The 10,925-nt window shown below is 37.8% G+C and overlaps 1 protein-coding gene across 1 annotated transcript; it reads right to left on the reverse strand.

The window, feature by feature from the left end:
* Positions 1-196: 196 nt before the first annotated feature.
* On the reverse strand, positions 197-10,739 carry LOC106155086 (beta-hexosaminidase subunit beta). The gene is made up of 12 exons (XM_013529737.2): positions 8,968-10,739; positions 8,570-8,682; positions 7,029-7,139; positions 6,021-6,122; positions 5,191-5,299; positions 4,576-4,780; positions 4,218-4,301; positions 2,325-2,412; positions 1,814-1,991; positions 1,509-1,599; positions 1,095-1,199; positions 197-770 (listed from the first exon to the last, which is right to left on the reverse strand). The coding sequence occupies exons 1-12, from the start codon at positions 10,439-10,441 to the stop codon at positions 506-508; spliced, it is 2,925 nt and encodes a 974-aa protein (XP_013385191.2). The 5' UTR covers positions 10,442-10,739; the 3' UTR covers positions 197-505.
* Between the last annotated feature and the right edge of the window lie 186 nt (positions 10,740-10,925).

Genomic DNA, 10,925 nt, shown 5'->3' on the forward strand with positions numbered 1-10,925 from the left:
GAGCTTAAGAATGAATTAAATGAAACAAACTGTATCAAGGTAAAGATCGTAAAAATGTCACGAGTTGTCTTCAGGACATAAAAATATATTCTTATATTCTTTAGTGCACCAGTGCAGTGACGCCAAACTGGTACCATTTCTCTACCAGTTATTATATGAATTATTTTTCATCTCTCACGTAATCGACTAAAACATGTAAATGTAAATAACGTTTATTGTATTTATTGATATCGAAATATCTCGATACCGTTTTTTTAACAATTTAAAAAATATATTTTCCATGTTCAATTATAATGAAAACGAACAAGAATACAATAAATTGGCAGATGAAAATAATTGGGCCTCTGTAAGAAAACACTTCTTTGGTTCTCAAACGTTTATAACACGTCTGTATCCCGTGATGTCTCGAAAAGAGCAACATATGTATAGCTGAAGTTATTTTAGCCCGTTACCCATACATCTGCACCAATAATAAGAATGGCATAAGCATTCTTTCGTAGTTTCTTTAGTTAGACCTAAGCCTGGGCCTTGATCGAAATTTCAACATCATTCGCATCAGTATTAGTGTCATTAAGACGTTAAGCCCAAGAAACACTCCTTGGTATGCTGCGCCATAGCCGTTCCATGTTTTACCGCAGTAGTCCAGAAGAGCAACAACAGGGGACGCCACTCGCTTCCTCTTGCCATTTTTCCAATGATATTTGAGGCTGTTCGCGAAGGACTTGCAGTAGCCACCCCACTTATGAAATGGCTGTGCCGGAATTCCTCGCCTGGAAGTTGAAAACACAATTGAAATCAACATTCAAGGCTGAGAATTTTTTTGTATCGATATGAAAGAATTATTATTGGCGTGTAAAATGAGGTGAAAAAAAGATACCGGACAGGAAACCCGTCATTTTTTCCAAGTTAGATAATAAAACTAGTATGAAAACAGACAGCACTGCGTTTGTTTAAAATTGAATTTCAAGGGAAAATATTCCACAAATTTAGTCTGCTGGTACATCTTTTCACAAATTAATGATGTTGTACAAATACACTCAGATCACCCAAGTGATAAACGTCGCCCGAATTTACACGCTGTGATCGCTGCCTACCTCACCATCCTACAGCGGTGTTCCATAAGGCGAGATTCCGTCTGGTAGTCGAGGGTCGTCTCCTGTGGACTCCACAGCCGCTCTGCGGTGGCTGATGCACGGGGCCTAGGGTACACAAAAACGGACATAAGTAAATCGACCAAAGGAGAAAAATGGGATACATTCCTAAACTAGACTATTTCCACATAATTTCCACATAATGTTGCCGTTAATAACCGTCACTTTTACTGTTGTTAAACATGGCCCTAAAAGGGTGTGTCCTTTCTAATCATTCGAATTTTGAGAGTTGCTTACATTTAAATAACCCTGTTACCAAAGAAAATATAGGCGTTTTATAATCTGTAGATGTCTCGTCGTTTTGTGGACTGGTTGCTTTGGCTTCAGTCTTTATCTTAAAAAGGCCTTTATACTTACCACAGTCTTGCTAAAACGTTGGTCTCGTCAACATATTCGGACCAGAGGCACGCTTCTCCGCCTATAACCCTATTAGCCTGTTCTTCTGTACCTATGATAAATAAGACTATGAGTTACGAGGGAATTTCAGACCCGAAAAACAGATGATTCAATGAATGAATTTTTTCAGACAAATAACCACTCTTAAACGAATAATATGAGGCCAGGATACAGTACGGAAACTATATAGGTCTATCTATATATATTTATGAAATGTAACCACTGTAAAGATGAACATCGCCACTCCATGCAGTGTCTGAAATTACCATAAAAGAATCGTGGATTCAATGGGTCGCACGCGTAGTAGGTTTTCCAGTCTTCCCCATAAGATATGTGGTCTAAATACCAACAAGATGCGAATATCGCTCGGTGGCCCTCACTAGTCACTTGAACTAGATAGTCTTCAGGGCTCTTCCATACTTCAATTATAGTGGTGTTGGGTACCTGAGTAGAAAATGACATCTTAGAAAACCAATGACTTGAATATCGGAGAGAGAGAGAGAGAGAGAATAGCAGTCACTAGGAAACCTATGTGAGAAATTTCAATTCAACAATAATTTAAGCAAAGTTTTGTAAAAATCGTTTCAAAAAATTGAATTACGACAGGTCATTCATTGTATGTAGTAGGTCTAATACATTAGCCCAAATATCATATTGTATATCATCACAAATACTTAAAATCGGCTTTCTTTAGAATATATACTTTGTTCATTGCCAAATGATGGTTATGATCATTAAAAAGACACAAGTCAAAGTGTATGATGCAGTGGGTGATACCTTATTTCTATTGTCAAACACCTCCTGCCACACAATATAATCTTTCTTATTTTTTTCCGGTACGACCTCGGCCAACGTGCGTAAAAATCTGAAAGTATATGTGAGAATATAAGTCTTGTTTCATAAAAGAACTCAAACCAAAGTTGGTCTTGGCTCAGACTGCTGAGAATCTTATCTGATCGAGGTGTGTTTCACAGAGACCCTGAAAAGCCGCATATATTTCCCCATTAAACTAAGCCCCTAACAAAGTTTTTGTTGGCTAAAGACTGCTTTTTACGTGTTTTTATATATGTGAAAGTATATCGTGGGCCAATCGTTCGTGAAGTGTTTTTCGAATTATATTACTAGGTTGACTTTATGTAGTCAGACGAGCAAGGTGTGGTCAAAAATATTGCGCCCTTTTGATGTCCTTGATCCACCAGTTTACCGCTAAGGTGGTACTGTGTTACTTTGGTCTGATGTATCATAAAGCAATAAAATGAAAAAAACATAATTTAAAACTCTCCCTGCCCCTCCCCCCCCCCCCCACTCACTTGTCTTAAATGCAGTATTTTCTATAATCAAATAGTGCAGCTTGCTTTTACGACCCTTTACTGATGATATTGTGTGAGATGATTAAAGTACATGTAATACATAATTATTATTATACTTGTTTATACATTTGGCGACTTTTATTGTGCAGCCCAGTTTAACAAAATAGTTTCAATTATTCACAGCAATCCAAAACATTCATAATGTAATCATTTTCCACAATTCTGTGTCAACTTCATCGTCATATTATTAAGTGATATTTGAAAGCAAAGGAGGCGATTTTTAGAGGCGAATTGCACCTTCAAAACTGATTCGATGGCGTTGTTTTTTTCCCTCTTAATGACCAATATCAATTTTACTTTTGAGCCACATTTATCAATCACAAACAATAAGACACAAAAAATCGCCCCCTTTGTCTTTTACATATTTCAAAACAGAAACAAAAATAAAACAAACTTAAAAACATTTCTCCAAATAATAAGGACCATTTCCGCATTAATTTTCCCCAAATTATTATACAGGAAAAAAATTCCCCACTGTCCATCACTCTTTTCACGCTTATTCTATTCTAAATAAAAATTAACACTTCACCCAAACAAAAGTTATTACACCCCGATCTTTAATGGTATTGCCACGTGCACGGTTCCCCATATATCCACTTATCATGCAAAACTCAATCCAAGTAACATGCACATATCAAAAACTGGCGCACCTTTGTGATATATCTTAAAGCTGCGTATAATTCTTCTTCTTCACACGTTTGAGGAAATAAAGCCAACTGAAATGTTATATTTTTCACTGCCACTATGTTTTTGTTTCTTTAATGGAACAACGTACATATTTCGCGTAATTGGCATGGCCCAAGGAAAATGTAACTCTTTATCTTTGTTCTTATCTTTGTTTTTGATTCTTAGCTTAGATTTAATGCATGAAAAGGGAAAATCATACTTCAACGGATGCATATATTCACAATGGAAATACTTTGCTACGTGTTTCCGCTTACATCTTATCCTTTCACTTTGACGCGCATATAAATCAGTGTCCATGACTGACACATGAAGAGTGTTTTATTTTACTAGTTTTTGTGTTAAATAAAAAAAGGTTTTGCGACCCGTAAAAAAACTCCTTTGGTTTCTTGACTTGTGAGGCATCATTAATTATTTGAATATCTGTAATTAAGCGTGTTGACAAGCAATTTGGCAGATGGTAGTAAAATTCCTTGAAATAAATGATGTGAATAAGATTAGGGTGATGTTTTTCTCAATAAAACATCGTCCAAACTACAACTAGATAGCATGCAGTCCATCCCTTACCCACCACAATCCAGCCAGTACACCTTGTCCCAAATAGATAACGACTTACTTTTTAAGATAAAGCTCCTGTAAAACAAACCAATCCGACAGGCGTTTAAGCGCCATGAAATTTTGAAAAAACGGGTTGCTAATCCTGCGAAGGAAGAGAATTGACAGATGTTTATTAGATGTCATTATAAACTTATCTGTATTGTCAGCGCTTTTTTACATGAGCGGACGCCCTCTTTACAGTTATAATTCGGCAAAAAATATTTTGAATGAGACAGAAGAAGTTATAATTTAGGCAATGATTGCAGTTGAATGTGAACAATGCATCGTATCATAAAGAAAGGTACATGTACAGAACAAAAAGAAGGTGCAAAAAGAGAAGCATCAAATAATGTTATTCATTACATAAAAGAACATACCAGCACTGAGTATCAACTTCGTCCCCGCCGAGATGTAGATGTTTGTCGGGAAAAACAGCGGTTATCTCTTTGAAGAGTTCCCCGAGGAACTGGTAGGTGCTGTTCCTGAAGGGATGTATGGGACCATGCCCGGTCAAATGGCCCCAAGGACTGTAGCATTTCGTAAGCAAGCCTTCCTGTCCCCAGCCCCAAGATAACGTGTGGCCTAAAGGTCAAAGAATAAGCCGAAGGTGATAGATATAAGTTTTAAGCTAGGATCCAAAATATTTTGGATCCTAGTTTTAAGCTAGGGGTTCCGATTCGATGTTTACAAATTAAACACATTTCAGTTGTGTTCGTATGTGTGTAATATTTTCGGTTTAAAATAGGTTAACTAAAATGACAAAGAAATAATAAATGAATATATAAAAAATAAAAGAGTTATAAATAAAAAAATAAATAAATAAACACCAAATAGACTAAGATCAGTACAACATAACGCATGAAGGCCCTATCTTTAAATCCGCCAAACCAATGAAATTGAAATAGCTTTTAAAAAATAATTTTCATTATTTAAGTTAACTGAAGGTGATTTCAATAAAACCTTGAAGTCAGCAACTTTTGTTGCATTATTACCTGGGGTGTCAAATTCAGGTATGACACGAATGCCTCGAAGTCGGGCATACTCTATGATTTCTTGGACATCTTTGGGAGTATAAATATGGGTATCAGGATCATATGCGCCCTATAGAGATTATACAATAAGTCTCATTGCAAAATAAAAAAAACAGGCATTATCGTACAACATTACTATACAAATTATACATTTCAAGTGACATTCATCTATCATTCTATCATTCATCTATCATTCATTCATAAATCGTATTCTTTTTCTTTTTCTCACTCGTCTCTCCCCCCAGGAAAATTTTTAAAGCTTTACAAACATTAAAATGCATGCAAGCAGTTCGTATGGCGTGTGTTCTATTCACTGCCATATACAGAGGCAACCCCATTAACAATCACGTCTACTCTAACCACCTCTATAATAACACATTTTGGGCCACCTTTCACACGTTTCAGACCTTGCTCTCACCTACACTGAAAATATGAATCGTCTCAATTTTCACACAGGTTCTATCTCTAAACTGAAAGTTGTGTCACAGTGACAAATAACTTTTACTGGGCAAAAGAAAAAAAACGTATACTGAACTTGAAGTTCGCAAGTGCTTTATATATATATATATATATATATATATATATATATATATATATATATATTCCCAGGATCTGTATTCGTAAGATAATGATAGTCATGTCAAATGATGCACGTGTAACGCCTTACTCATGGTACTTCGTGGTAAAAAGGAATTTGGGGTGTCACGAGAAATCGCATATCAGTTTTTTTAATGTCGGTATTCCATGATGTCCCTGATGTCCTAGAGTTAAGGTGAGACTGTGCAACCTACCTTTCTGCTGAGGTTGGGAAATGCTGTGCTGTAGTATGGGAACGACTGGTCATCAACTATGTGCCAGTGGAACACGTTCATCTTATTATACGCCATAGACTCCTAAAATTATTAAATTTATTAAAGCAGTGGCATATGTCCACATCCTTATTATAAAGTGCGCGTTTTTAAAAATGTTTTGTTTTCGGAAAAGGTGAAATGGTACTCTCTCTCTCTCTCTTCCATTTTTGCACTCTTCCATTTTATATCATTGACTGATCTCCGTCGATTTTTTGTCTGCTTGTGTCGTCGCCATAACTTCCCGACACAGAACGCGTAGATCTATCACTTGGAATCAAACATGAACAAAGTGACTTAAGACAATTGATCAGGGACTTAAAAACTAAATTTACTGTTCATTTCTAAAACACCATCAAAACTTTTAACCCTTGCAGCTAAATGACTAAATGTTGGAACGATGCGCATTTCATTTCAGTCGAATGCGACCACTTGGGATACACAACACTCGTGGCGCACTTTTTTCCAGCGTTTTGACTTCAAGACCCCGTTTAACATCAATTTGAAACTTAAATTTACGTAACAAATTCTTTCAATCCCCGCCCCATTTATTTTAAGCATGTCCGAAGCTAGGTAGAGGCAGAGGGTGGCACGTGACTAGAATTTCTCCAGATATATTTTCCAGATAAGGCGAGTGGTTTAAAAAACCAAGGGTGATTAACCTTGTCTCTTTTTTATCTGTTTTTATCTGTGTGCCGTTGTTAGTTATGTGGCCCCTCCCTTTTTGTTGAGAATGTTATTTGCTTAAAAAACTTCTTTCCTATCTTCGATAGTCATGCAGTCTAAATTTCCCTTTTAATCACTCGTAAAAGTTTTTTCAATTAATTTTTTTTCATTCTGGCGTCGACTCCAGATAAGCTAAATTACTTCCGTCATGATTACGACTGTATAATTTGTAATTAAACTGAAGACAATTATAAAAAAAAAACATCTTAAGTTTACGTGACTCACCAGCACTTGGAAGATGATTTCCTTTGGAATGTAGTGTCTGGCCGTGTCTAACAGGATGCCACGGTGTGAGAAGCGCGGGGAGTCCTTCACGCGAACTTCACCTATTTGAAGCTAAAAACAAACATAAAACCCGACATTTATTACCATGTCTAAATAGGTCAGAATATCAATGTAACCTGTTTAATTTGCGATGTATTAACGCAGAGATTTGTAATCTCCGTCCACAAAGTATACGACCTTTTGCAACATAAAAACATATCATGTTCTGTCTTGTGGTTTTCTTGTCTTAGTACAGTCAGTATGATGGCGGGACTCTATGCATCATCATGCATCTTTTACACCCGTTGGTATTGCTTATTAACTGCAAAACCTGACAATTGCAAGAAAATTCTTATTGTCTGTATACTCTCAAATGAATGAAAACACGTAATGACTGTTCGATTGTTACATGTCCAACGATATACTTCCCCCTTTTTAGGAATCAAAATGTATACCTTATTCTCGTACTTACTTTTGTGGTATCAAACCCTCCATATTTGTTTCTGACTCGAAGACGATGTATATATATTCACAATGCCTTGAGAGAAAACATGAAAACGTTGTGTCGTAAAACTTAAATGAATGGGTACATCTTGATACGTGGAGTATTGCTGGATATCAGGCAATACTGATGATAAAGTGTGGGCGTATGGTGCACCGACTTCGAGTGTCAGTGTTATTACATAATACTAGTCCAACAGGCTCTTCGAGTATCTGGTATCATGGGACTTGTATTAATAGTGAAAAAGCAATCTTCAATATATCTGGTCTTGACAAAGGCTTTGTGTTGTTGTTGTTGTTGTTTTGTGTGCGTGTGTGTGTGTGTGAGAGAGAGAGAGAGAGCTTTTGTGTGAACTGATCAGGAATTACTTAAGGATATTAGGCCTACACATTCGTGTTCTCTCCGTAGGATTTTCACCTTGACTGGTGTGTGTAAATTAAAATAGCCTGTAATTTTAAATATGATTTACCGATATGTGAGTGTGATAAGCGGACTACGGGTAGCACTCTGGTGGGTACATTCTGACATTTTGACTTGACACAGGCGTGGTGACAATGCCCGCAAAATATATGTCTGTTGAACTGAACTTGACCATCCATTAAGACATTGTAGCCTTAGAGCAATAGATGTTCACAGCACGACTTTAAGTCCTATTCTCTTTTTTACCGAATTCGATTACGTTTTTCAAAAGCCGTGTCACCGTATTTTGCAATATATAAATGCCGAGGTATATTGATGCTCTAAAAAACCCAGGGAGCACGTGTCAGAATCATATTTCTCTATTGAAAACAATGTTGTCAGGATTTTAGTAGCAATGGTGGTATTAACATCACATTTTTTATCATTTAAACGGAATTCAAACATCAGCACAAAACAGTATAAAAATAATGCTTATTTTTCAAGAGTGTTAAATCCTTTTTACAATGGAGAATAGTAAGGGAAGTGTTCAATTATGTTGTCTCATGGACATTCAGAGATGCAAATTATTAGATTATCTTACCGAGTTTGGCGACACTTCGTAGACTAGCTGACTGAAAGTTTCCAAGCCTCGCAAAATTCCCCACACACTTTTGGAAATAAGGAGGGCCCCACGGGAGTTAACCGTCAGTTCATCTGAAGTTAAGATACACAGCATCAGGCGTATAAATCTGAGATATAACACGTAGATGATAAAAGTTTGTTAATGATTCAGAGAAATATGTTAACATTATTAAAATTTAAAACTTTCACATTTTACACTATGATTAAGAATGGGAAATCATTTCCCTATCATACGTCTAAGCGTACCGACAGAGGCACGCACTTCCCTCTCCTTCACGCGTGCACACACACACACACGCACACACACACAAACACACACACACACACACACACTATCTTTAAGCTGGATAATCTTACAAGACTCGTCCATTCCTAGAGATGGGTATTCTTCGCACTTGGCTAACAAAGTGACATTCAAGCGTTTCAGCACAACTTCTGAACGTCTTTGAAAAATGGATTCGTTGCCCGGATTTTTCGTTGTCACATCGATGACAGTGTCAAGAATGATACTCGTGTAGCGTTCTCTGGCTTCTTCTATAATTTTACACGTTTTTCCGGTGATATATATTCCAAAATTTTCTGCGTATATACTGTAGACTCCAGTTCCCTTGATATACATTTTGGGCATAGGCCAAGGCTCTCCTTTCGTTTCTATCGCTGGAAGTAATTCGGACCTCATAGGTGATGGGGGCGGTGGTCTTTCTTGAGACTGAAATGGTGGTTCAGTATTACGTTGAACAGGTGCCCGTGGGCCGGTGTTTCCTTGTCCATGGTGTTGGTGATCTACAACGTTTACCTTCAGCGTAACTTGAGGTCCGGTTTTTTGTTGCTGCTGCTTCCGTTGCTGCTCCTGCTGCTGTAGCTGTTGTTGTATTTGTAGCAGATGCCACTGCTGTTGTTGGTTTACAGGCTGTTGTAAAAATTGTTGTGTATGTTGTATTTGTTGTTGCTGCTGATTTGAAGGTTGTTGCAATTGCTGCTGTTGTTGTAATGGCTGTTGTGGTTGCTGCTGCTGCTGCTGTAATGAGTGTTGAGTAGGTTGTATTTGATGTTGCTGTTGCTGTAATAGTTGTTGTGGTTGCTGCTGCTGATGCTGTAATGACTGTTGTGTATGTATTTGTTTCTGCTGTTGTTGTAATGGTTGTTGGGGTTGCTGTTGTTCTTGTTGTAATGGTAGCTGTGGGTTCTGCTGTTGCTGTAATGGTTGTTGCTGTTGCTGTTTCTGTAATGACTGTTCTGGTTGCGGTTGCTGTTGTAATGACTGTTGATTATGGTTTAGCTGTAATGACTGTTGCTCTTTATGCTGTAATAATTGTTGCTGTTGCTGCTGCAATGGTTGCTGATGTAATGGCTGATTTTGCTCTAGTTGTGGCTGCTGCAATAACTGTTGTTGCTGTATTGGCTGTTGTTGTTTCTGCACTAATGGCCTCTGTTGTTGTTGTTGTTGTTGTTGTTGTTGTTGTTGTTGTTGTTGCTGCTGCTGCTGCTGCTGCTGCGGCTGTTGTATTGACTGCTGTTGTCGTGGATTCCTATGGTTACTGTACTCTTGCTGCTGCTGCTGCTGCAAATGCTGTGGAACAATATATTTATCAGCTGAATGTTTCGGGCCAGTTTGCGGTTGCACCTGCACATTTTGTCTTTGTTTGCCTTGAACCACATGTTTTTGTTGTTGTCCGTCGAGTTTTACATCCACAACTGGGACGATATGCTTGACATTTGCGCCTTGGCCTACTCGAACATAAGTTACCTGCTCCGTTTTTCCTCCTATGTGAAAATGCATGAATGAGGTTAAAATTAGAGAAACTAGCGACGCCCATTTCGACGACGACATTATTTTTTTCCAGCCTGAATATTAACGTCCGTGATTCCTTATCGGTGGTGCATTCATGGCCGACCAGCTAAACTTAGAACAAAACCTGTGACACGCTTACAAAGAATCATAAACTGAGCCAGCTGTGTCCTCCGTGAAGGCATTTGTTTGTGTGAACATATGGATCTCTGTCATCGAACACATCCCCTCCAAGTGGAAACAGCAGGCTTCCCTTTGCGATGGCATACGGGCTTGTATATAGCTTTTGCATACCGCAAGGCGTATCATAATGAGATCGGAGGGGTCCGCGGGCGAAACATGTTATTTAGTCGCGGAAAGATAAATGTCAGGGAGGTCATCAAAGACGGACCACGTGAGGAAGTACTTTATCATGTCATGGTCAATGGCATGATACGCACGCTAAAAGTTGTAAAACATGATAATTGGACGCAAATAAAACGGTCTCCCCCTTTACTTTCAGTTTATTTATATCCTTCAATATATC

Source organism: Lingula anatina, chromosome 1 (assembly GCF_051362555.1).
Source record: "Lingula anatina isolate TDL-2025a chromosome 1, LinAna3.0, whole genome shotgun sequence".
NCBI classification, from domain to species: Eukaryota; Metazoa; Brachiopoda; class Lingulata; order Lingulida; family Lingulidae; genus Lingula; species Lingula anatina.